Here is a 27,644-nt window from a genome sequence, read left to right as displayed (position 1 = left end):
CCCTGCCGGGGGAGGGGTCGCGGCGGCCGTGGCGGCGGCAGCGGCGGCGGCGTCAGCGGCGGCCCGGGCGGTGGGAGCCGAGGCGCCGGAGCAAGATGGCGGCGCGAGTGCTGCGCGCTGGCGGAGCGGCCTCAGCCAGCGGCTTCCTGCGGCGGGCCAGCCCCGGGAGCCTCCTGCCCGGGCTCCGGTGAGCAGCGCCGCCCTTTCCGGGAGCGGCCGGGGAGGGGCCGCTGCGGGGCGGAGGGCGCGGGGTCCCCGGCGCGGGTCTCCGCCCCGGCCGCGTTCCCCACGGGGCCGGGCCGCCCGGGTTGCGGGGCGGCGGGACCGGGGCCGCGGTCGGTGCGGCGGGGCGAGCTGGAGCCTCGGCGGGGTCCGAGCGCCTGTCCGGCCGGACGGGCTCAAGGTCATGGCGAGAACGACGCTCGGCGCCGAAGCCACGTCCGCGCCCCGAGCCGGCCCGGCCTGCGGAACCTTGACCCGGCGCGACCCGGAGCGGTGGCCGAGCTGCGGGCGCGTGGCTGAGGCCGCAGGCCTTGAACTTGGCCCATGAGGCTCCGGCCGGACCGCCCGAGAAGGCTTCTCGCCCGCGCGAAGCCTCAGTGTCAGCATCCGCACATGGCAGTAGAGACACCCTCACGTCCTGGGTTGTTGGGAGGAAGAAAATAAAATAACGCATCGTCCCGGGTGAGCTCTCAGTGGAGGTCAGGGGAGTGGTAGTGAAGAAGTGTATTTAAAAGTAGGTAGCGGACCAAAAAGTATGGACAGTTATCAGCACTGAGTCGGCGTAGGGTTCATATTTAAACTTTTTTTTCTAACCTCATTGGATTCAATGTTCCGTTTTCTGAATCCATCCCTGGCATCGCCAGTCCCCTTTTCCCCAAACTGAAAAAGCAAAGCCCATACTGAGCTGCACGTCAGTTTGCTGAATCGGTGTCTGCTAGGTACTTTGAAGGTTTATGTTTTTGTTTGTTGATTAAACAGTGAGCCCGTAGAAAATACAATTGACACTTACAAAGGAAAGAGGGAAGGAACTACCTGCTTGTTAAATGTTAATGCGGGCCAGCTTGATTCTGATATGGTTTATTTAACGTAATCCTGTAACAATCTTAAGAAGTAATAGGATCTGTATTTTAGAGAGAAGGCACCTCAGAGAACTTGAGACACATGGCTGGAAAAGGCATTTGAACCCGTTTGGCAGGCTTCAGGCCTAGTACCCTTCCTGGGACTCATGCTTAAGTTATGTTTCACAATTTGATATTGTTTCCAAGTTGATCACCAAGTCAGTCTCCTTTTATCTTTATTCTGTTACTTAGTATCTCCTGTTGCTTTTTTCACACAAGTGATAAAAGCCCATGAAATTGATATTTTATTCTTGACAAAAAAGACAGCTGACACTGATAGTGATCACCTAAAGTGCCGAGAGCACTTGAAGCTTGTAAACTGGAGAACTGGACCCGGTGTGCCTGGTACCCCCATTTCCTGGTGGGACCAGTGCTCTTGACACTGCTCTGTCTTTATCCAGGGTCCCCAGTACCTTCTGACTCTTTCTTGGGCTCTAGTCTGCCTTAACTGTAGGTGTTCTTTAGGACTCAGTCTTGTCGTTCAGTCCCATCCAGCTCTGCAGCGCCATGGACTGCAGCACACCACGCACCCCTCCTTCACTGTCTCCTGGGGTTTGCTCAGATTCATGTCCATTGAGTTGGTGATGCTATATAACCATCTCATCCTCTGCTGCCCCTTCTCCTTTTGCCTTTAGTCTTTCCCAACATCAGGACTTTTTCCTTCATTGGAAAGGACTCAGCCTAGACCTAGTAAATTCATTTATTCTCTCAAATACTGAATGGATACAATGTCATTGAGGCTCTGTTGACTTGAGCATAATAGCGCAGGTTGCTTTCCCCAGGAAGCCATAGTGAAAACCCTTGTAGACTTACAGAATGAGGTAGGTGCCATGGGGGAAACTCAGGGAACCTCCCACCCAAGATCATGGAAGGCCTTTTTGAGAAGGTGACATTAGGCTGAGACCTGAAGGATCAGTGGCCATGAAGGCCCCAAATGGAAATAGTCAGGCATGCTAGGAAACCCCAGAAAAATCTAGAAGCAGAAGTGAAGACAGAGAACAGGTGGCCAGGAGCGGAGCTGGATAATTAAAGGCCTTACAAGCCATTTTGAAAGCTTGGATTTTATCCTGAAAGCCATGGAAAACATTTAAAGGTGTACACTCGAGTGTGACTTCATCTGATCTACGTTTTTAAAAGATCAGTCTGACTTTGAAAAGGGGACCACATCAGGATGGTCAACTGGGTAGATCTTGGTGCCATTCGCCGAGAGTCAGCTGTTCCAAAGGTGAGCATGCCCACTGCATGCCACGGAGACATCAGTGAATAAGGCACATGGGTACTTGCCATCTGGGAGACTGCTGGTCATTCAGAGGAGGAGGAACAGGTACAGGGAGGGGAGAGGGTGGATCCAGGGCAGTTCTGAACCTGGTGAAGCTAGAGATGGCTGTGAGCTATTCAGACAGAAAGGCCCAATAGGCAGTTGGCCTTCTGGAGCTGTATGACTCCTCCACGAGATGTCTGAACCGCATTTGAGAGTTGTGAGCATATAGGAATCCAAAATGTTAATAGATCCATGGGTTTCAGTGTACTCTATTTGATTGACATTTTTCATAATAAAGTGGTTTTTTAAACTATGGGAATGGGTGCGATTGCTTGAGGAGTGTGAACAGAAAAGAGCTGAGAAACAGACCCTGGGACATCTGGTCATTTACAGGCCGGACACAGGAAGGAGAGGCAGCGAGGGAGCCAGAAGGGGCAGCTGTGAGGTCATTGTTATGGGTCAGTGCCCGGGCAGGAGGTATTTCAAAGAGAGTGGGTCAGCTGTGCCAGATGCTGGTAAAAGGTTAAGATGACAGAAGAAAATCGCTTACCAGCAGGGGTGTTGCGGCTGACCTTGCAAGAGTGGTTTCAGGGGGAAGGCGGAAGTGTTCCTGGGAGGCCTGTTTGCCACACACATCTTAGCTCTGCCCAGTGCCAGGTCCCCCTGCTCAGCTGCTTACTGAACTTTCCCCCCAGGCCCTGGAAATGACCATGTATGGAAACTTAACTCATCTTCCTCATGCTAAGCCTGCTTGCTCCTCCTGGGCTCGCTCTCCCCACTAAGGGAACATCTTCCACAGAGTGCCCCAGGCCAGGAACCAGAATATCTTCCCCATGCCCTTCCCCCGCTGCTCCTGCCCATCTGGTCAGGTGCTAGACATGTTAATTCTGCCTCCGGCATGTCTTGACGCTGCCTCTGCAGGAACACTCCCCTAGCTCAGCTCTGGGCAGCTCTTGGCTAGGTTCCTGTGAAGAGTGTGGACTTGAAGCCATTGGTGAGGGGGCAACTGGAGAACTCTGAGCAGGACCATCTCTTGCTAGAAAGATCTCTATGACGTGAACCTTGACCAGATCGTCATCCCTCTTCCCTTCCACCCCACCTCCACCAAGAAAAGCTGTACACAACATTTTAGGAACCATTGGGGATATTTTAATATGAAGTAGGTATTAGATATTATAGGATTACTGTTTTCCTTAGATGTGATATTGTTAGAGATTCAGTTTGTCCTTGATCTCAGGAGCTGTGTGCCGAAGTATTGAAGGATGGAGTAGCATAATGTCTGCACTCTGGTTTCGTATGGTTTGGTAAAAATAAACAAAATACATATAAAGACTCAGGATAAAATAGTCATCATTTTTCCATCTAGATGCAGGGCATAGAGGTCTTTATTGTACTGTTCTTTCATTTCTGTGTTTGAAGTTTTTCAAAATGAAATGTTGGGGACAGCTCTCTCTAGCAGCCACGGTGAAGACAGATTCACTGGGATTCCGGGGGTGTTGGGTGGTGGGCAGGGGAGTCCGATAGTTCCTGCTTTAAGGCAGGTCTGGATCCAGTCCTTCGGCCTCCCCTCTGCCTTTCATCCCTGCCATATTGACACACTCCTGGCTTTGCTAGCAGGTAGAGTTCTGCTTCTGAGAATGTCCTTCCTCCCACTGGCAGCAACCTGACAGACTGCCCCCATCTTTCAAGTCTGAAGCTCAACAAGCGTCTCCCCGGAGAGTTGGCCCATGTCTCCATGAGGCCAGCCCTCCACGTCCTCTGCCCCACCCCCGCCACACCCACCACCTCCATGTCCGGTAGGGGCTCCTTCCTACTGCTTTGCACTGTGATTACTTCTGTCTGCCTGCTTCCACAGCACAGCGAGCTCTGTGAAGTCAGGGCCGGGTTTATTCCTCAGTCTGGCATGTGCAATGCACAATCAGTAGATACCTGGTGATGAGGCCCTTTGCACTACTACTGCCTCATCCCATGGTCTCCACGTTAAATATATTTCCCTTCTGTAATTTGTTCCAACTGAACCTAAAACCATCTTCCGTACCTAATCAGGACCCGAGTCTCCTCCTCTTCACTTCAGGAGTTTTTCCTTTTGTTTTGTTGGGTTTTTGTTTGGTTGGGTTTTTTAAAAAAATTTTTTGCCTTGCCATGCAGCCTGTGGGATCTTAGTTCCTGAACAGGCATTGAACCCAGGCCCTTAGAGGTGAACGGAGTCCAAACCATCGCCCGCCAGGGAATTCCCAGGAGTATCTTTTGAATGTATTCTTTCCCCTTCATCCCTCCTGTCATTGTCTGAACCCAGGATCATCCCTCGGTCTGTCCAGTGAGTATCGAATGCCTCGGCTGTGCCTGGTACTGCGGGGCTGCGTACCCAGCCAGGAGCCATGCCCCGTGCCTTTCTTACTGCTGTCCACCTGCCTCACCACTGCCAGGCTGCTTTTTACACCTAGATCTTTTCTGAAAACTTGCTGGCATTGCCCCATGTATAGGAATAGAGTGCAGCCCTCCCTGCCCACCCATGTTGCCCTCCCATTGCCCAGCTCCATGTCCTCCCACGCCGTGTTCTCTTGCCTTCCTGAACACTTTGCTGTTCCAGAAATATGCCACATAGCTTCACAACTCCATACCCCTGGACACGTTGTTCCTGTGACTGGAATTATCGCCGGCTTCGTGCACCTGTCTTGCCTGTCCTCCAAGACGAAGCTGGAGTCTCTGCCCTGAAGTTCCTCCGGCTCCTGGCCGGCCAAGGCCAAGACGGTTCACTCCCTTGAGTTCCCACAGTGCCTGCGAGTCCACAGCGTCCATGACCCCTCTGGCTGTTTACTGATAGGTTTTTCCCCTGAGACCAGGCAGACTCAGCATCTGGTCATCTTTGTATCCACTGAACCAGGCACTCAGTGCTTGTTCTGTTTAAAATCTAGTGTTTGGGGGAATTACCTGGCAATCCGGTGGTTAGGATTCTGATCTCTCACTGCCAAGGGCCCAGGTTCCAATCTCTGGTCTGGGGTCTAAAAATATCCCACAAGCCCTGTGACTTAGCCGAAAGAAATAATAATGGTAAATTAACAAAAGAAGAGTGTTTTGTTGGATATGCTGCCCCCTACGCGGCACTCCATAGAGTACCACCTGACGTGCATATGATGGTGTAAAAACAGCTGATCCCTGTGTGTGTTGCTCTCAGTAAAGAGCCAGCCCAACCCAGGCCTTAGAATCCTGGTGGCTGTTGGCATGGCTACTTCAGCCCACTGCCATGGTTCAGTGAGGTGGACTGGGCACAGGGGGCAGCTCCAGTCACCTGCCACTCGGAAGATTTCAGAGGTCAAGAGTCATTTGGCGCTGATGCTGAGTCACACTGCCTTTCATTTGTCAAGACAATTGCTACCCAGCTTTGACAAGTAAACAGCACGTGGGTTCTTACGTGTGTCCCGAGATGTTGGCTGTTTCGTACGTTAACCCTAGTTTACAAAGTGTTGTCGTAACCCTTACTTCATCTTACCCATCCTAAAGTAAACCCCTTTGGTGTTAAAAATCTGGAACAAATGCTTACTTGGGGAGATCCGTGTGGGTGAGGTGTCCCTTATCAGTGAAAATATTTTGAACTTTATAGTTAGATCTGGGTTCATATTATCTTGCCACTTCTTACCTCAGGTTGGACTTCTGGGGTCCAGTCCTTAAAATGCAATAGTAACCTACCTTGCTAGATTGTTCTGGGGATTAAATGAGAAGACATATACAAATTGTCCAGAGCTTGACAGGAAGTATGTGCTTATTAACTTGTAATCCCCTTAAATTCTAAAGAAGGGAAGAATTACTTCAGAATTTTTTTCCCTCCAGATTTAGCCTGTCAATAATTCTTTATTATGCTCTTATTTTACAAAGCATTAAATACACTGAGTTAAATAGCAATATGTGTGTGCATGGCATATGCTTGTCTGTGTACTTCTGGAAGGATTCATTAAGAACTGTGAGTAGTGCTTACCTTTGTGAATTACTTCTTAATGAAGTTCCTTAGTACTGATATTTTTAGAAACTTCCATTGTATCTCTTTCCTAGTTGTTCGTAATTGTTATTCCTAAAGTCTTAAAATTCATTTAACCAAAACATATTTTTAAACACAATTTCTGTTTAGTAAATTTGAAATCTAAAAACTCAAGGAACTATACAAAGTCCTGTTCACAAATCTTAAAACTTTCTGCTTTGCATATCACTAATTTTATATGCTTGCCATTTTGCTTCATGATATTATTTAACCCAGTATCCAAAAATGTGGTGTATTTAAAATACTTTAAACACGGGACTTCCCTGGTAGAACAGTGGTTAGGACTCGGTGCTTTCACTGCAGAGGACCTGGATTCAGTCCCTGGTTGGGGAACTAAGATCCCACAAGCCACTGGGTAGGACGAAAAAAAAAAAAGGAAAATACTTGAAACAAATTGACAAAATATTTTTATTGAAATGAATTTTACCATGATTCATTTGGAGAACTGCCATCTTCAGAATTAGTTTATATAATTAACGAGTGAATTGAAAACAGAGATAAATACCATATGATTTTGATTTTTACTAAAGGGCTGATACTTAAGGGCTTCCCTGATAGCTCAATTGGTAAAGAATCCGCAATGTGGGAGACCTGGGTTCAGTTCCTAGGTTGGGAAGATCTGCTGGAGAAGGGACAGGCTACCCACTCCAGTATTCTTGGGCTTCCCTTGTGGCTCAGCTGGTAAAGAATCCATCTGCAATGCGGGAGACCTGAGTTCGATCCCTAGGTGGGGAAGATCCTCTGGAGAAGGGAAAGGCTACCCACTCCAGTATTCTGGCCTGGAGAATTCCACAGACTGTAGTCCCTTGGGTTGCAAGGAGTCACACGACTGAGAGACTTTCAAAGATCTAATAGTTTTTATATATAACTTTTTTTTTTAGTTTTTTAAAGTAGTTTTAAAAATAATTTTTAAATCTCTCACCATTAATCAGGTGCTGTCCTACATGTTTTAAGTGTGTTTACTAGGGGTTAAACGTGTACTTAAAAATATACGAGAGGTACTTCCCTGGCTCAGTGGTTGAGACTTCCCCTTCCAGCACAGGGGGTGTGGGTTCAATTCCTGGTGAGGGAACTAAGATCCTACATGCATTATTTTATTTAAAATACTTGCCCTTTTAACTTAAAAATTGTTACTGAAGTATAGCATACATTCAAGAAAGTACACAAATTCTAGATTTATAGCTTGATGAATTTTCCCAATATAAATACAACTGTGTAAGCAGCACCCACATCAAGATACAGGACATTACAAGCCCTCAAAGCCCTTCTTGTGTCCCTTTCAGTGAGCTCCGTCAAGGGTAACACTACCCTGACTTCTAACACCTTAGGTTAATTTTGTCTGGTTTTGAACTTGTGTGTCTGGCTCTTCCACTCAATGTTTGTGAGAATCATCTATGTGGTGTGTGAATTGTAATTCATTCATTCTTTTTTTTTTGCCATGCCATGCAACGTGGCGGAAAAGGCAGTGGCACCCCACTCCAGTACTTTTACCTAGAAAATCCCATGGATGGAGGAGCCTGGTAGGCTGCAGTCCGTGGAGTCGCTAGAGTCGGACATGACTGAGTGACTTGACTTTAACTTTTCACTTTCATGCATTGGAGAAGGAAATGGCAACCCACTCCAGTGTTCTTGCCTGGAGAATCCCAGGGACGGGGAAGCCTGGTAGGCTGCAGTCTATGGGGTTGCACAGAGTTGGACACGACTGAAGCGACTTAGCAGCAGCAGCAGCAGCAGCAACACATGGGGTCTTAGTTCCCTGACCAGGGATTGAACCTGCAGCCCCTGCATTTGAGGTGCAACAGAGTCTTAACCACTGGACCACAAAGGAAGTCCTTACCAGGGTTTAATTTTTAAAGTCTTTTCTCAGGTTATATATACATATCTAGCTTACCAGTAAAGGAGTTTTTAAACATGCACTTTTAGATATTTTAGCTAATGTTAAGTATAAAAATAATAAATGTATATGGAAAATTCACGAGTGCAGAAGGGTATACAGGGAAAAGGAAAACTCACTCCTCACACCCCAAGCCCAGTCACAGCCCGGATGTCCTCACTGTGAGCATTTCACTTTGTGTGTGTATTTAGGGCACTGTTCTGGGCCTTTCCCCACAGAACTCATCTCAGATACCAACATGGCAGTGCGTGTAGGTCTACTCATTCTTTTTAATGACTGCATTCTGTCCTGATTTTGGATCTGCCTTGTTTGATCTGCCCAGTCCCCATTAATGGACTCCAGATTGCCTTTACCAGGAACAAACTGGAAGGCAGTAAGGAATGCTCGCCTGCATTCAACTGTGTGCGCCTGTCTAAATATAGCTGCCCTTGGACATAACTGCAAGTGCAGCCCTTAGGGCGGAAGGCCCACACAGTTTGCATTTTGCTGTAGATAAATGCCACACTGCCCTCTAGGGAAGTCACACAAATTTGTGATCCCACTAGCAAGCATATGGGAGTTAAAACACTCCGCTAAAATTCTACTGGTAAAGTGTTGCTTGTTAGTTCAGTCAGATTTATCATCACTCGGACAGTGTGTACAGTAGAAGTTCAGTTATAAGATGAAAATTAGCAGGTCATTTATATGTTAATGAGGTTTATATTCTTAGGTTTTTGTGAGTTAAAAATCTTGACTCTAGGGGTAAGATAATTTTTTTAAGGAAGGAATTCATGTCACTTTCTCCGTATATTCCTTTTCACATTTTTTATTGTGGTAAAGTACATAAAACATTTGCCATTCTTAAGGGTACAGTTCAGTGGCATTAAGTATATTCACATTGTTGTGTAATCGTCACCACTGTCTACCTGCAGAACCTTGTCATCTTCCTCACCCATTAATAATATCTCCCCATTCTCTCCTCTGCCCCTGGAACGTACTGGTCTACTTTCTTTCTCTGTGAATTTGACTGTTCTCAGTTTCCGTGTGTGTTTTTTCTATGTTGAAATTTTTCCTCAGAGAAGGGAAGAACACAGCGGGACTCATGGAGATGCACGTGAGGACTCTCCGAGGATTGCCGAAGTTCCTTCTCTCACACTTTGCTCCTGCATTCCGAGTGCACACTGTTGGCACGGAAGGTGGACACATGATATCTCAAGTTCTAGAACAGTGCTTCGAATGTGTGCCCGAGGAGTGCTTGCTGAACGGATTGATGAGTTTATGAAAACAGTGGGCCACGCACTACCACCCAAAGACCCTGACATCTTTGTACCTCTGATTAAACTCAGATTTTTGCATTTGTGATCCCATAGGAAATTGACATCTTCTGATAACAGACCTCGAGAGGACAGCTGGTTAAAATCCTTGTTTGTTCGGAAAGTTGACCCAAGGAAAGATGCTCACTCTAACCTCCTAGCCAAAAAGGAAACCAGCAGTCTGTACAAATTACAGTGTGAGTCCTGGGTTTGCTGTCTTCATAGTTAACGTTTTTCCCTTGGTTCATAAGTTTATCGTTGAATTTTCTTTTGTTTCAGTTCACAATGTTAAACCGGAATGCCTAGAAGCATACAACAAAATTTGGTGTGTATACCAAACTATCCTTTACTTGGGGAAAAGTAATGATTTTAATATTTGTTGGTTGTGCTAACCCTTGATAGCAGAACGAGATCTTTCATGCCTCTTCTTAAAGCCAAACATTGAGAGGCTGTTAAGTTGAGCTCTGTGGGGTTACCAAGGGCATTCTGATTTTAAGCACTTATTCACCGAAGTCTGCATAGACTGTCAGACTTTGGAATGTTACTAGACTTTCAGGTTGGAAGGAACCTTGCCAGTCTGTCCAGTCCAGCTACTCATCCAGTGCTTGAGTCCTTTCTGGAGCCCTTCCTGACACTGTTCTTAAGTACATTCATATGCTCCATCTCTGGGCAGCTCTGAACGTTAAGAGTTAGATTGCACGTCCCTGGGACTGCCCCTATTTCCAGTATTATGCCTAAGTACCCCTGCAATATAAGAGCCCTGTATAATTTCAGTAGAGCTGCCATTTCTTTCAAAGTCTTCCATCTGCCTGGGTTCAAATCCATTCAGCAGATTCTTAGAGTGATGTGAAATCCATATACTCTTACAGAATTTGTAAACTTTAAGACCAAAGAGAATTACATGCACCAGTTCTTAAGTTAATAGAAATAGCAGTTCAGTGATCAGTTGTCTGCAAACATGATTTAAAAGCACTTTTTAAAAACTGTTCATATCTACTGCTTTCATGAGAAAGCAAATGATTTTGTTACCAGAATCAGCCTAACTTTCAGAAGCAAAAAAATCTTTTGTTTTATTTTTGGAGGTGGGTTGCAAAAGGTAACATTAGCGTAGTTTCATGCTCACCTCAGCACTGTCCTCTTTATTTAAAAAATGACCTAAAACAAAGCAGATGGTTTTTCTCTAAATCTCTTTTCATAAGATGAAAATTTTCTATATGCTTATATTTCCCTGGATTATCTTCCCTGTCCTATTTTTTTATTAGTTCATCTCCTGTCTCAGATTCCTGGCCATCTACTCATGTTTCTATTTGAAAGTCTTGTTCTCACTTCACACTCAAAATGTAGAATTGCTCTGCTCCTCCCGCTTCCCCATGTGTGACACTGACCGTGGTTTTATTTGACTCTCGCCTTAGTTTTCTGTGACCAGTCCGTCACTAAGGGCTGGGCATCTTCATTTGACATGCATTTTGCTTCTCTTTGCTTGTTTCCCTCTCCAGGCCGGTTGAGGCCCATTTCCAAGTAGCCCTTCTGACTGCCTTCCTGGGCTTGAAGCTGCCCCAGTACCTCAAGCCCCACCCCCTCCCCACTGCAATCCGTTACCCAGAAGTTTGTCAAGTTGGTCTGCTTGAGTTCTGTTTTCTCCTTCATCCTGTTTCTTTTCCTTTTCTCTGGAACTTTCAGCAGCAACCTATTTCCAGTACATAAAGGCTTAACACCTGCCTGGTTTTTAGGGGCTCCAGTAATGAGGTTCTGCCCAACCCATCCAGTTCTGGGTACTAGGGTCACCTACCTCACAGCCCCGATTCACCTCGGTCATCTGTGCAGGCTTCCATCAGCCGCACTTGCTCCAGCGCTGGGTTCTTTACTTTCTGCTCATGTCATGTGGCAAACAGAAAACCCATTTCCCTAACATAATCCATCTTTCCCAATTTCTATCAACCCCATGTTACTTCTGAGCATTCATGTGTCATATATCAAATAGATTTAATATCTGATCTTAATTTTAAAAGTAAATGCTACCCTTCAAAAAATAATATGTGGTTTGGTCATCGTACTTGGTCAGAAAGACATTTGAGTTTTCAGTTAGTTAGACATAAGACCATTCAGAGCTTTTCTCCATTAACTAGTCACATCCACCCTGTCTTAGGGCTCCAACATTGGGTGATGATCACTAGCTTAATATCACCTGATGTCAGCAAATAATCTGAACAGGTTCCGTTTCTGACCCTTGATACCTTTTTGCACCCATTGTTGGATCTGTATTGTACTTTTTTGTCATAATTTTTCTACTCAAAAAGCGTGCAGGTTTGAGCTTTCCTCTTGGTGCGATTCAGCTATGCCTCTTCCCTTTGTCTTTCCCTGTCCATTAGAATCTGTACTGTGGGAGGGTTTCCATGGAATGAGGCCCTGCCACCTCTGCTAACGTGACACCCTGGCATGACCACGTGTGATGGACAGCAACAACCTGGGCGCTGTGTCCAGTGTGGGACTCTGCGATACCTTTCACATCCCCTTAGCTGGTTGAATATACTTCATGTTGTGTCTTTCATTTGCATTCTCCTGCACTGTGGATGCTCTTTGGGATTGGTGGGGTGGAGGTTTCTTCCAGACTCTGTTGTGTTTCAGCTTCGTCTTCTTCCTTAAAGCCCACCCTCTCTGCCCCTGCTTCCTCTGCCTCTCGGGCCGCTTCTGTCATCTCCCCCATCCTCAACATTACTTTCTTCTCTTTCTCTCTTCTCGCACGTTCTTTTCCCATTACTCTCATCCATCCTATCTTTGGAACCACCAGAACTTAGCTTTTATACATATCACCGTTCCTAAGTGCTTTTTTCCCCCTGAAATGGTGAATAATGGACTCATAGTTGTGGAATTTGGGGACCTTTGACTCTTCTTTATCATTTTTATCAATATACTTGAGTTACTTACCACTGTTCTAGATAGCTGGGTTATCAGTCACCTAAGCATTTGATAACTGGGCCATTAGAGTTTTACAACAGAATTCAGCTAAAAGGCTAATTCTGTAGTTTGTTTCATCATAAACGTATTCTGAGGTCAGTTGTCAGAAGACAGAGTAGATGACCTTTTCCTATTATTGATCATGTGTTATCCACCTGATGTAATTTTGTTGCTTGTTTAATTAGTGTTGCTCTTTCTTCTCTTTAAGTCAAGAGGTGTTGCCAAGGATTCATGAAGATAAACATTACCCTTGTACTTTGGTGGGGACTTGGAACACGTGGTATGGCGAGCAGGATCAAGCTGGTAGGAAGCAGAAGTCTTTGGAATAAACACTTGTTCCTTAAGCCTTTACTGTCATCACTTAAATGATTTTCAACTTAGTGCTTGTTTTTATAATCAAAGCTTTCCAAATCTTGATCTAGTGTTATGGTTGAAGTAGTTTCTCAGTAAATCACCGCAAAAACTCCTTCTTGATCATTTTTCACATTTGAATCTATTATTGAAACTTTACGGTATAACTCAGGCCAACACACATTACAGTTTTGTACTGTGTTAACACTAAGCATATCTGGAATATTTTCAAGATCAGAATATCATAAAGGCCTAAATATATGTTATCTTTTAAAATATGTTTCAGTTCACCTTTGGAGGTATGAAGGAGGCTATCCAGCCCTCACAGAAGTGATGAGTAAACTCAAAGAAAATCAGGTAATGATTTTGAAAAATGTTTGCTTATTCAAACTATTGATATAGTAGATGTTGCTGCTGCTACTGCTGCTAAGTCGCTTTAGTCGTGTCCGACTCTGTGCGACCCCATAGACGGCAGCCCACCAGGCTCCCCCATCCCTGGGATTCTCCAGGCAAGAACACTGGAGTGGGTTGCCATTTCCTTCTCCAGTGCATGAAAGTGAGAAGTGAAAGTGAAGCTTCTTAGTCCTGTCTGCCTCCTAGCGACCCCATGGACAGCAGCCTACCAGGCTCCTCCGTCCATGGAATTTTCCAGGCAAGAGTACTGGAGTGGGGTGCCATTGCCTTCTCTGTAATAGTAGATGTTAGTACAGAATTAAATGACTCTTTTCTAGCATCAGTTTTTGTAAGGAAACTGTTAGTTTTCGGTAGTAAAGATTTTATTATTTGGTTTCTTGAGGTTGTATTTGAACAGAGTCATCAGTAATACTGTTAAAATAACAGTTCTTATTGTAAAAGTCAGTTGTACTTTGAAACTGATAAGCTGGTACGTTTGAAGCCAGTGAGTCAACCTAGTCACCACAGTCAGCCTGAGTTACCTAACACATACCTGCTTTAGGAACTGCCAACCACACATTCTTCACCTTGGGCTGACTTTGCTGTCCTCCCCTCCCTTCACTAATAGAAAAGTGTTTATGGAAAAATTCTACCAGCTTAACATTATTAGAGAAGAAAATGTTTTGTGTAGATTCTCTGTCCCTATATAAATGGCTTTTGGATTATCTGATATTTTGAGGTGTCCATGTCATCTGTCTTATAATACTGTCAAACACTGTCAGGAGGACCTAAAAGCATAGGAAATTAAATTTGTTTCCATTGTCATTTAAATAATCAAGATAACGGTGAAGTTTATTATCTAAACCTGGACACTTCTGAAAGTGAAAGGGAATGCTAATAGCCATTATGCTGACTCAACAAAATGTGAGCTGGGACTGTCTCAGGCCAAGGGACCCTGTTTATAATAGTATTCTACTAGAGGGGGAACGTACATGTTACTCAAGTGGGTTTATATTGTATGTAAATACTAGCAAGTCTCATGAGCACCTTTTTCACTCAAAGGAATTTTCGGAATTCCGTAAGGCAAGAAGCAACATGCTTCTCTCGAGAAAGAATCAGCTGCTGCTGGAGTTCAGTTTCTGGAATGAACCCATCCCACGATCAGGACCGAACATATATGAACTCAGATCCTACCAGCTCCGAGTAAGTCCTGGAACAGGAGTTGGCCATGTCCCCTCGTTCTCTGTGCAGCAGGACGCACACCCCTGGTGTCGAGAGCAGTCGCTGGGCATATGTTCTGTGATGTGTGCTTGGCTCATTTTCTCCCCTGTCCAGTTCTTCTCATTTCCTTTTTTGGTTTGTTTGTTTTTGTCTTTTTTTTTTTTTTTTGCTGTGCAGTATGTGGGATCTTAGTTCCCTGACCAGGGATCGAACCCATGCCTCTCTTCATTGGAAGCAGAGAGTCTTAACCACTGGACCACCACGGAAGTCCCTTCTTTTTTTTTTTTTTAATCTTTCTTTCTCATTCTTTCTCTTCTTTTAAGGATATTTGTTTTTTATAGCCTTAGACATAAGAGAAAAGACCTAAAATGCAGGACCAAGTACATTATATAGCATCTATTGTCATTGAACTAGAGCAACTAATAAGCGTGTGATATCTGAATACATTATACAGCACTGTAAGAGAAAAGGGGAATAATATTTCTATGACTTTCTAGATGTTTCCCTGCTAGGACACGACTAAAAAAAAAAAGCCCAGATAACAGCATAGTTAAAGTGAAAACATATCAGTAGATCTCAGTGGTCTAACATTCAGTATTATACTGGGGGGAGAAAAATCAAGGAATGTCTGTTAGGTTTACTTAAATTGAATTATTTTAAAATTTCAAAGTAGGGACTTCCCTGGTTAGGACTCTGTGTTTCCACTACACAGGGCATGGGTTCCATGCCTGGTGGGGGAGGCAAGATCCCACATGCTGCACAGCAAAAAAATTAATAAATAAAAAACTAAAATTTCTCAATAAAGTCTGAATAGGTACCAACAATTTAATCGTGAATGGCCTAACTGTGATTTTCATAGCTGTAACTGGATGACCTTAACTCTTACCCTTGAGTATATGTTGTCTCCTTAGATGGAGCCATAGAATTATTACTCCCACCACAAGATAGGTATGAACAGAGTGCATAATGTTGTTCTGTTACATTTTTTTACTTGTTAGATCTCACATTATTAAAAGTTAATTTCTTAGTTAGTCTTGTCATTTGGTATTTTTCATGCTGCTGTTTCCATATTTCTTCACAGAAGGACTAACAAACCAAATCCAAATCTCTTTTCAGCCAGGAACTATGATTGAATGGGGCAATTACTGGTGAGTATATGACCAAATGATGAGTTTGTAAGTCTTAGACTTAGATTCGTAAGTCTTAGAGTCTTTTACACCATAGTGTTAATTCTAGAAATAAAATCTGGGGTTCATGCCACAATTTAATATTAGACTGTTGTTTTGTTTGACATATTTGTATTATGAGATTTTTCAAACAAGCACACAACTAGAGAGAAAAATACCACCAGCGCCCCTCCCTGCCTTGCTTAGCTTCAGCAATTATCAACACATGGCCGGCCTTGCTTAAGTCCAAATGCCCTACCCAGAGTATTTGAAAGTAAATCCCAAACAACGTAACACTGCATCTCTGGGAATTTGAGTGTGCATATATCTCCCAAAAGATAAGGATTTTTTATAAAAACAGAACCCCAGTGGTACATGAGGTTATTTCCTATTCTTCTTGGATATTATCTTTTCTGAAATGTTGCTTTTGTCACATAAACAGAACACCACAATGATATAACTGCTTCCATTTCTTATTCTTTGTTTAATTAGCGAAATACCAGTTTTTCTATCTTGTATATATACAGATTCAACAGAATCCCAGTCAAAATCTCAGCAGACTCTAAAAATGCAGAGGACCCCAAAATAGCTAAAACAGTCTTGAAAAATAGGAACAAAGTTGGGGGACTCACTGCTCAACTTCAAAACTGACTACAAAGCTAGAGTAATCAAGACAGTATGGTGCTGACATACAGACAGGCATTTAGATCAATGGAATAGAATTGAAGGACAAGAAACAAATTTTCACGTATGTGAACAATTAGTTTTTGACAAATGTACAAAGGCAATTCAATGGGGACAGATAGACTTTTCATCAAAGGGTTCTGAAACTTTGGATATCCTTGCAAAAAGATGAACTTAGATCCCTACCTCATATTATATACAAAAATTAACTGAAAATGAATTGTATACCTAGATGTAAGAGCTAAAATATAACATTTTCAGAAGAAAAATAAGGGAAAATCTTTGTAACGTAAGGTTAGGCAAAGAGTTCTTAGATAAACACCAAAATCACAATCTACAAAAGAAAAAAATTGATTATTATTCACCAAAATTAAAAACTTTTGTGTAATTCAAAGGATACAGTTTTAAAAATTAAAAGACAGGTCACAGACTGAGAGAAAATTTTGCAAATCACATACCTGATAAAGGGCTTATATCCCAAATATATAAGGAAATCATACAACTCAATAATGAGAAGATGACCCAATTAAAAAATGGGCAAAAGACTTGTAAAAACAGTTCTCCCAAGATATACAAATAGCCGAAAAGGAGATGAAAAGATGGTTAGCGTCACTGATCATAAGAGAAACTCAAATCAAAACCACAAATATATGCCAACCATCTCGTACCCTTTAGAAGGGCCATTATCAAAAGAACAGAAAATATCAAGTGTTAGCAAAGATACAGAGAAGTTGGGACCCTTGCATAATGTAGGTAGGAATATAAAATGGGGCAGCCATTATGGAAAATGTTTTTTCATACAGCGCTTCTTAAAAACATTAAAAATAGCATTATATCTGATGCAACAGTCCTACTTCAAAAGAATTCAAAGCAGCATCTCAGAGAGAGATTTGCACAGCACTGTTCATCACAGCATTCACAGAGGTAAGAGGGTGGAAGGAAGGTAAATTTCCATCGACAGATGAGTGGATGCATATGTGGCATGTACATAGAGTGGAATTTTATACAGCCTTTAAAAAGAAGGAAATCCTGCCACATGCACTGTTAACCTTGAGAACATTGTGTTAAGCCAAGTAAGCCCATTATAAAATGACAAGTACTAATGCAAAGTCTCTAAAGTGGTCAACGCCAGAGAGACAGAAAACAAAATGGTGGCTGCCAGGGCCTGGGCGGGCGGAGGGGAGTTGGTGCTTAGTGGGTAGTTTCAGTTTTGCAAGATGAAATGTTGGAGAGATGTGTTACACAGCAGTGTGTGAATAGACTTGGCCCCACTGGCCTGTACAGTAGGAGATGTTGAGGTAAATTTAATGTCAGGTGCTTTCTACCGCAATAAAAAATAAAATTGTAAAATAAATTTGAAAAAAAAGTTAATAGGCAAAGCATTTAAATAGACATTTCCTCAAAGGAGCTCTGTGAATGCCTGATAAACATGTGAAAAGCTGCTCGGTGTCCTTAGTCATTGTGGAAATGCAAAGTACACCACATTGAGATAGTGGTTCATACCCCCTAGGATGGCTATAATTAAAAAGAATAACAAGTGTTGATGAGGTTGTTAATGAATTGATGCCTTTATACATTGTTGGTGGGAATGTAAAATAGCACAGCCACTTTGGAACGGGAGAGCTATGACTTTTTATTTTCAGTTTATATATGTTCTCTTTTCTTCAGTTATGAAATTTATTGCTTTGGGCTTGATAATCTCTAAGATCTTTTTACCTCCAAAAACAGTTCTTGGACCTTTCTTTCTAATGAGTCTTTTCTTCTTAGATCATCAAGGCTAACTAATACAAGATAGAATTCCCTTTCATTTGAAAACTAAGAAAAACATATTTGATTTATGCTGTTGTTGGGGGAGTGTGTAATTTCCTCGGTTTTGTCTTGCCGCAGCAAAGATTTGAAATGGTGGACCAGTGTTACCGCTTGGTTACACCTCAGTTTTATTTGGCAAGCAAAGGCTAGTACACCCTCAAGGTGTGAGGGCAGGCCAGCCCAAAGGAGAGGCCCTCCTCCTTTGGCTTCCTCGTGGCTTCCTCCTTGTGTGTTTTGTCTCCTCCCCGCTGAGCCGGCCCTATGCAAATTGGGCTAGCCAAGAAGGGGGCGTGTTTGTTTCACCTGATGTTCTCATTCCCATCTGTAGATTTTCTTTTGTTCTGTTTTTGTGGGCTTTTCCTTTCTTTGTCATTTAGCCACTGCTATTTTAGACTCCTTTTTCCTATTCTAACTGCCTAACATTCCCCCCCTCAAGAGATGGGAGACCCAATTCTTTGGGAATAGGGGTATTGCGGTTTCTCTGGCTACTTCCTTCTGAGCTGGGATGGTGAGGGGCATTGGGTCTCCTCCTCTTGGTAATCTAAGCCTCAGAGTCCTGATAGCGGTGTCCATCTAAGGGTGAGTGATATTTTTCATGGTCGGGTGTAGTTTGATATGTCTTTGTTGAACTGGCACTGCATGTTGTAGCTTGTTGACCTGGGCAGAGAGAAAACAGGTTAGACAATTGATAATACATGGAGCAATCATGTGCAGCATCAATATGGTGATAACAGGGATTAGTAGGGGCATTAGCCAACCAAATTCCCCCTCTCCAGGAGAAGGCTCCCCCAAAGAGAGATTGTAGCCACCCTGAGAACTCTCCAGCTCATTCTTTGAGATCCTATAGGATCTGAATATTTTTCTTGAGGATTGTGAAACTTTGTTCAGCTTAGCTGGAGGTATTTCCCAGAAACAACACTCCTCATTCATGATGGCTCAAGTCCCTCCTTGTTCAGGGATCAGGTGATCTGTCTCCTATCTATTTGGAGTACAATTCCGGACAAGCTGTGTTGGCTCTTCAGAGCTATCCTGAGAAATCTTATCCCCAGAAACTTAATTTGGGGAGTGTTCATTAGAATGGCACTCATTTGTAATCCTGAATAGGTATTTGCCCACCCCAAAGGAGAGGCCCCAATCTGCGTTGGCTTCCTCCTTTTATACGTTTTGTCTATCCACCCCCCCCCCAGCCTGCCCTATGCAAATTGGGCTAGCCATGAAGGCTGTTTGTTTGACCTGACGTTCTCACTCCAGTCTTTGGATTGTCTTTTGTTCCATTTTCATGGGCTTTCCCTTTCTTTGTCCTTCAGCCACCGCCATTTTGGATTCCTTTTTCCTGTTCTAACTACCTAACACTTTGATTATAGACATCATTTTATTAAGGAATTGGTGAGTGATCTCGAAGTGTAGTAATTTAGTTGCCCACAGGATAAAATCACTCATTTCTATTTTTCCATGTTACTAATTGAGACATGTCCAATGTGGAATCCACAGAGAAGTACTGAGTGTATTCTTCAGTTATTTTAACAAATTATTTACAAAGCCCAGTTCAGCATGCAATTTATATTTTGGCACATAGGTAACTATTTAAGATGGTGATCTCCTCTTCAGTACATGCTTCTGATTATTTCCAGGCTGAGGCAAGTATGTTTTCTTTCCCTACTGAGAAAGCGGATGAGAAAAATTCCAAATGAAGTGAACAATCCTGAACATTTATCACTATTGATGAATATGGAGGGTTTTCCCCTCTTTGGGTTAAAATGCACACTATAGTGATTTGCCTAATTTTAATAATTAACTAATCAGGTTTGTAATTTTGGGTGATAATTATGATCATGTAACACTAAACGCAAGGTTAAAGAAATTAGCATCAGGGACTTCCCTGGTCATCCATGATTAAAGACTCCAAGCTTCCAAGGCACGGGGTGCAGGTTCGACCCCTGATCAGGGAACTAAGATCCAACATACCACGCAAAATAAAGACATCTCCATTTTTTAAAAAAATCAGGACTGCAGCCACATATCTCATGCTGTTTTTATTTTAATAGTTACGAATTACTCTACACATTTTACAAAACTGACTAATGTTGCTTCAGAAAGGTAGATTGACATCTAATGTACATTAAAATAGCTTTCAAATACATTCAATAAAAGTATTCTTTGTTCTGAACAACTTGCGCTGGGAATGGAGGAAACTCACTTTTTTAACATACCTGATGCGGTATCTGAACGTTGTTTTTTTGTCGTAGGGCTCGTGCCATTCGCTTCAGACAGGACGGTAATGAAGCAGTTGGAGGGTTCTTCTCCCAGATTGGGCAGCTCTATATGGTGCACCATCTCTGGGGTATGTTTTTTTCCCTTTCATTTTTACGTTCCTGGGATTTCAGAATTCATTACTAAATAAGTTGTCCTAGCCTGTAAATCATACCTCAGGTCAGGAACCTGGAACACTGCAGCTGACCCAGATGCCCCAGATGGAAGGTAGGTGTTCGGCCCCCAGCACAAGAGGTCCACAGTGAAGGGTCCCCAGACGCACAGCTCATCGTGAGCTGGTGAGATGAGAGCAGGGCTGAGAGGTGCTGCGGCCTTTCACAAGGCAGTCCCAGCCTCCCTCTCTGAACATCCCCCAGCTCCCTCAGGGACAGTGCCACGCTCCGCACAGAAAGATGTCCTCGAAGAGGGCCCACTGCCTGCCTCGGGTCTGGATCCGCTGTCCTCTGAGGCATCTTCTCTCGCCTTTGCTGTCCCCACCTACTTTGGCTTGACGCCTCCTTTGGTTTGCAAGAAATACTGGAGTGGGTAGCCATTCCCTTCTCCAGGCGACCTTCCCGTTCCAGGGATCAAACCCAGGTCTCTGGCATTGGAGGCGGATCCTTTACCATCTGAGCTACCAGGGAACACTTGTAAATGGTTATTAACGTTAAAAAGATGAAAAGCCTGACATTTCCAAACCCTAAACCGTATTCATTCACTGAGGTGTGGGTGTCCCCTTGAGTGCTGCAGGGGCGTGCGCCTGCTGGGGCAGCTGGAGGCTCAGGGACAGGGTGATGTCTGGCAAGCAGACCTATTAAGTATAACTTAACCTTTACAGGCTTGAGGTAGGGATAAGGTCGTTTTTATTGTGAATTTTTAGTGTATGATCTGTCCAGAGGATTTAAACTGAAAACACAGACCCCTCCCCTTCCTCAGCCTGGAGGGCCCTCTGAGAGCGGCTACTATGGTGAGCGAGCGTTGGGACCGGAGGGTCCGGACCCGTACTCTGGCACAGGCCAAGGTCAGACATGTGTCTACTGTCAGGCAGTGCCCATCTCCACCTTCCTTTGTGTCTCCATCCAGTGTCCCAAATGTCTACTGCCCACTTCCTACCTCATAGGGAAAAAGTATTGAGATGTGCAGAGATGCATTCTCAGTTGGCCACAACTTACCCTCGCTTATCCATCTTTTTTAGAGAAAGAACCAACACTTACCAAGCACCTCCGTGTGTTGGTTATTTATGCACCATTCCCTTTAGCCCTGACAGCCACACACCACCAATGAGATACCATGACCCACACGTGGTAAAGAAATCACCCCAGCCACAGCTGTGCAGGAGCTGGGCCAGCCTCAGACATCAGCCTGTCTGGCTTCAAAGCAGGTCTTCCCCGAGCAGAGCTCCCCTTCCTGTTACCCTCGCACGTGATGCGGTCCTTCCACCCTCCTCCACCAACACCCCTCCTCCTCCGAGGCCTTGCGGCCGCAGCTGCTCCACCACCCCACCTGTGGGCTCCTTCCCTCGGTATGTGAACAGTCTCAGTGCCTCCCGTCTTTAAAAGCCTCCCCAAACCCAGAAGTCCATTAACAGATGAACAAAATGTGGTTTGTGCAAATTCACAAAAACTGAACATAGAATGGAGGGTACCAGGGGTTGAGGGGAGAGGGGAATTGGGAAGAGATGGTTTATAATGGATAAAGTTTTAACTGGGGCTGATAAAAAAGTGGCACAATGTAATGTACTTATTGCCTCTGAATTATACATTTAAAAATAGTTACAGTAGGGACTTCCCTGGTGGTCTAGTGGTTAAGACTCACGCTTCCACTGCAAAGGGAATGGGTTTGATCCCTGGTCAGGGAACTAATATCCTACATGCCACGTAATGTGGCCAAAAAAAAAAAAAAAGAAAATAGTAAATTTTGTTATGTATATTTTACTCCAAAAAGTTTGTTTTAATTAAGAAAACTTTTTAAGGAACACAGGCCTCTCCCCGCTGTGTTCCCTGCAAGGGGGGTCCCCACACAGTGCACGAGGGGTGCGCCTGGCCCTGGGAAGAAAACTGCTGCTTGTCATGTGAATGTTAGCCATTTTCACCCAGGTCATGAGAGGTAGAGGATTTCCTTTTCCTTCTATTCTTCAGTACCTTCAAAATTTTATGTAATCAATTTACACTCCTAGTGGGGAACTTGTGGTCAAATTACTCGGCCTGCATGGTTAGGTCTTCTCATAGGGAGAAGGAAGCCCTAAACAGAGACTAGAACTGAGTGGGGAGCCCTCCCGGGTCAGTGGTTAGAAGGATCTTGCCGGGTTGGGAAGCAGAAACCAAAGCACCCAGTGAGGTATCTGAATTGTATCCCCAGGACCTGACCCTTGGCCCATGCCCTTCCCTCCACTGGAGGGCTTTTCTCTCCGGTTCCTGCATGTGGACAATGAAATGTCGGTTTCAACCTTGAAACCCCACTTGGTCACATCATACCTTCCAGGGAGCTTTCCCTGGTCAGCTGTGTTCTCCCTGTGGAGTCTCCTTGTTCTCCACTGTCGTGAACACAGTCTCTCACTCAGATTGTTGCACGGCCTTATAAGTACTGAGTAAAATTGAATCTCCTATTGCTTATCTGTGGCCTGACAGTTTCTGGTTATGGATTTAACACATTAATGAGGAAGTTCACTTGGTTGGTAAAGGCACATCTTGAATCCACTAGACTGTAAACCTTGAGAGCAGATTGTTTTGCCTCTCCCACATGGCCTGACAATTCTACTCAGAATAACCCGCTCACAGTTAGCCCAGCTTAGTACTAAGTTCACGAAATATAGATGGTCCCTGACTTAGGATGGTTCAACTTACAATTGTTCAACTTTATGACAGTGCAAAAGTGATCCCTGTTCAGTAGAAACTTTGAAGTGTGAATTGTGCTCTTCCCCCAGGCTTTTGGTACAGTCTCTCATGATGCTGGGCTGTGGCAGTGGTCAGCTGCGCAGTCACAAGGGTGAACAGCCAGTACGCTCACAACTATTGTGGTTTTCACTTTCTGTGCAGTATTCAGTTACATGAGACACTAAACTCTTGATATGAATAAGCTTGGCATCAGATGATTTTGCCCAGCTGTAGGGTAACATGAGCGTTCTGAGCACGTTTAAGGTAGGAAAGGACTTCCCTGTAGCTCAAATGGTAAAGAATCTGCCTGCAATGCAAGAGATCAGGGTTTGATCCCTTGGTCGGGAACATCCTCTAGAAAAGGGAATGGCAATCACTCCAGTATTCTTGCCTGGAGAATCCCATGGACAAAGAAGCCTGGCAGGCTACAGTCCATGGGGTCACAAAGAGTTGGACATGACTGAACGACTAATACACATAACACACACGAGGTAAGGAAGACTCAGCTGGGATGTTCTTGTGGATTAGATGTATTGAATGCATTTTCGATTTACAATATTTTCAGCTTATGATGGGTTTATTGGGACGTAACCCCATCGTAAGTCAAGGAAGATAACGTAGGCTATTTGAGAAAACAAGATGAGCAGCTGAGTCAGCACTTACTGGACATCTAGTTGACCCTTGAACAACACAGGTTTGAACCGCATGGATCTTTTTCAGTTGATACACACAGTACGATGCAGCCAACCCACAGCTGGTTGAATCCGAGGGTGCAGATCAATGGGTACATAGGGCCAGCAGTGGGACTTGAGCACCTGCAGGTTTTGGTGTTCATGGCAGGTCCTGGAGTCATTCCCCCCTGTACTAGTGGAATGTAGGGCGTTATGTTTGGCTAATTCTTCTGTGTGGCTATTTTTAAGCTTACAAGGATCTTCAGACCAGGGAGGATATACGGAACGCAGCATGGCATAAACATGGTTGGGAAGAACTAGTGTATTATACAGGTAATATCTTAATAGGCATAAAGTGCTTTATTCTTCTCGTCTCATTGTTTTAATGTTCTTTCACCCTGAAGCTCATGGTGTATTTGAACAAAAAAATAATGTGTTGCTGTCAGATGGTGAATTGTAAGGTTGAGGGAATAGAGAAATCGTCATATTTTTCTTTGATAGTTACATGACTTTTTCAATAGAGAATATTCATTGTTTCAAGTATACATGTTGTCTAGTACAGTTTTCAGATCTTTGTGTGTTGTAAATTTTACATCATTACATTTTTTTGTACATTTCTGTATTCTCTGAAAATTTATCATACAAATAAATTTTTTCCTAAGCTTTCTCATCAGAATTGTTTATTCCCTAAAGCATTACAATTTAATACAGCAATTAAAATAATTTTGGGAATTACTTCAATATTTAAACTTTCCACATGTACGTGTGTATGCCTGTGTACATACATGTAAGCCTATACATCTGTGTATACTCATATGTGGAGAAGGCAATGGCACCCCACTCCAGTACTCTTGCCTGGAAAATCCATGGACGGAGGAGCCTGGTAGGCTGCAGTCCATGGGGTCACTAAGAGTCGGACACGACTGAGCGACTTGACTTTCACTTTTCACTTTCATGCATTGGAGAAGGCAATGGCAACCCACTCCAGTGTTCTTGCCTGGAGAATCCCAGGGACAGGGGAGCCTGGTGGGCTGCCGTCTCTGGGGTCGCACAGAGTCGGACATGACTGAAGCGACTTAGCAGCAGCAGCAGCATACTCATATGTGTATATATAATACATACACTATGAAATCCTAGTTGCTTGATTTTTAGAAGAAAACAGCCAGACTGAATACCACCCAGTGACACCAGTGCAGGTAATAAGCACCACCCATGTTGCACGTCAGGCACACTTAAGCCTCTACCCTACCAGGAAGATCGAAGAGTAATTTGTTCTGGAAAATAACTATTATCTTGTCTGTTAGTTCATGTATCATAAATCCTATAACTGTATGTGGCTTTGCTGCTTATTCTTACACTTTCATCAGGTCCCAAAGACATATTTCCTCAGCACTGACAGTGTTACAGGTACAGTGTATTGTACCTGTAACAATCTTAACAGGTTTTTTGCTGTATATAGGATACGGTCTTTTTGCTGTATATAGGATACCGTCAGATTATTTGATTCTATATACATTTTAATTCAGTTCAAAGGACCTTTTAAGAAAGCACCATTTTTCTCACAATATAGACTTTGCTGGTTTCCAGCACATGAAATACATCTCCTGACAGAATATTTTAATGACACATGATAGGGTGTCAGCTGATCTGTCATTAGCTTGTATTATTTCTGCCCGAGACCAGTCCTTAGTATTCCAGTACTGATTTCAGGCAGCATGTCTTCTGAATGAATATCCTCAGCAGCCTACTTGTTAGCATGTATTTATTGCCATCTGTTTAGAAAACAGTGAGCCCCAGTGATTACGGCCCTTGTTTTCAGTCCCACTTATTCAGGAAATGGAATCCAGAATCATGATCCCACAGAAGACCTCGCCCCTCCAGTGAAGTGACGGAATGGAGATGTGCCTACAGAAGTTTATGTGACAAGTGCTTGTCATCAATCAGCTTGAACTGTGTTACAAGTGAGAGAAAAACACTGAAGTGTAAACTGCTGTATATAGCTTGTAAGAGACCTCTTTTCTTTAAAATTTACATAATCACAAGACAGGAAACTATTACAGCTTGGCTGATTGTAGTCCTCGGAAACATCCCTAAGTTTGTTGAATGTACCGTATAATATTAACACCAAGCCACCTCTCCCTACCCCCCAGGAAAAGAGAGCCCAGTTGAAAATTGGAGTCATCTCCAAGTAAGACTCTAACCATGGGAAAAAAAAAAAAAAAGTTAGCTATTTCTTTATAAAGAGCAAATCTGTTTTATAATTACAGATTTTTAAGACAAATTTCTTGTATCAGGAAGAAATATAAATTTCATCATGTTTCTGTAGCATTTTTTTCTGAGTTTCAGACTAGGAACAAATTATAAGTGTACTCAATACCTGGAAATGTTTTGCTTCACTTTCATTTTTAATGTCAGCATAGTAAACTGTGTCGTTACTGAGGGGGAAGTGGTTGATCAGTAATTCAGTCTCCACTTTGTGTATTGTGTTGTCTTTATACGCGAGGAAAAGATGGCTTGAACCTGTGTATCATATGTGACTTTGAAATGAACACCTTGAATAGCACTAATTTTTATTTGTAATATTTTTCTACAACAAAACGAGTAGCACTAGGAAAAGAGGTTTTATTTTGTAAACAGTCATCTGTGACCTGCATTTTAGTAAGCTCACAGCAGATTCTTCCAAGATCATGAATGGGGGGAGGGGGGTGTGCATGTTGAGATTTAAATTGACATAAAACTGCATACTTTGTCTAGCTCTGATTTCATTTTTAATAGTGCCAATTTTGTGACTGTAATCATGTGAAAGTCCTGTTGAAGTGAAAAATTATGTCTGACCCCCAGATCAAAGAATTTATGTTAAAGTGTGAATAAATCTCATATCAAATGTCAAGCTTTTACATGTGAATGGTTTTCTCCAAGAACATATAAAAGTTAATAAAAATCCTCTTAATTTTCACATATTACATGTATGCGATCTTTTTTAATGAACTGATGCTGAGAGTGAGCCCATCACTCTTGAAAGATGGCTTGTCCCAGTTCAGTGGGCGTGTGTGAGTCTACAGGGTAAAATAAGCTCATCAGCTGCTGCTTATGGCCACGTGGTAGGTGTTATGGGGAGTGGGTGTCTGTATACCAGTGCATAATGGTCTGGTGCTGGGGAGTTGGGGCGCTGATGGAAGAACAGGCTCTGCTCCTTGAAGGGGTACTTGCCTTCTTTGGTTGGGTCCTTAGCCTATGAAATGTGGAGGTGGAATTCAATAGCGTCTAAGGTCCCTTCAGCTCTGAATTTCTGTAACTGGCCCTTCTTGCTGGCACAGGAAGCAGTGGGGGAGAGCGGGTGTAGTGAACTCTGCCATAGCAGACCTGAAGTTCAGCAGCTACTCTGCTGATTAGATGCTCAGAGCATGTTTGCAGGATGTGAATGAATCACTGAGGTGGAACTGCTTTCTAAATTACTTAATGAAAACTGGTAGAATGACTATTACTAGTAAAGGTAATCTAGCTGTTCAGAACTGAACAAAATGCTCTGGACAGAGGGAATTTTCACTTACAAAATTATGTGGGCTTGTAAATGAAACAAACCCTGTAGAAGTTAAGAATCTTCTGTTATTCACTGGTGTATTAGAGTTCTCCAGAGAAATAGAACCAATAGGCTATCTAGATATATATG

At 43.5% G+C, this 27,644-nt stretch overlaps 1 protein-coding gene across 2 annotated transcripts; it reads left to right on the top strand.

Annotated features, from left to right (window-relative positions):
- Positions 1 to 26,934, top strand: NIPSNAP2 (nipsnap homolog 2). 2 transcript variants are annotated; one of them, XM_070362794.1, is made up of 10 exons: positions 8 to 187; positions 9,659 to 9,798; positions 9,881 to 9,926; positions 12,765 to 12,859; positions 13,194 to 13,264; positions 14,363 to 14,503; positions 15,638 to 15,669; positions 20,427 to 20,521; positions 24,224 to 24,307; positions 25,794 to 26,934. In XM_070362794.1, the coding sequence occupies exons 1-10, from the start codon at positions 96 to 98 to the stop codon at positions 25,856 to 25,858; spliced, it is 861 nt and encodes a 286-aa protein (XP_070218895.1). In that variant the 5' UTR covers positions 8 to 95; the 3' UTR covers positions 25,859 to 26,934. The 2 variants fall into 2 exon arrangements, with proteins under 2 accessions (XP_070218896.1, XP_070218895.1); XM_070362795.1 differs by lacking the exons at positions 9,881 to 9,926; positions 13,194 to 13,264 and having other exon boundaries at positions 1 to 187.
- Positions 26,935 to 27,644: the final 710 nt, after the last annotated feature.

The sequence above is a fragment of the Bos mutus genome, chromosome 25, assembly GCF_027580195.1.
Source record: "Bos mutus isolate GX-2022 chromosome 25, NWIPB_WYAK_1.1, whole genome shotgun sequence".
Lineage (NCBI taxonomy): Eukaryota > Metazoa > Chordata > Mammalia > Artiodactyla > Bovidae > Bos > Bos mutus.
This window is presented reverse-complemented; position numbering and strand designations above follow the sequence as displayed.

What these genes read in the sequence shown, in the direction of transcription:
- NIPSNAP2 (XM_070362794.1), top strand. Translation starts at nt 96, where the DNA reads ATGGCGGCGCGAGTGCTGCGCGCTGGCGGAGCGGCCTCAGCCAGCGGC. An exon ending in AGCCTCCTGCCCGGGCTCCG is followed by an intron (nt 188 to 9,658) that starts GTGAGCAGCGCC and finishes GTGATCCCATAG; the next exon opens with GAAATTGACATCTTCTGATA. An exon ending in ATTGAATGGGGCAATTACTG is followed by an intron (nt 15,670 to 20,426) that starts GTGAGTATATGA and finishes TTTTTGTCGTAG; the next exon opens with GGCTCGTGCCATTCGCTTCA.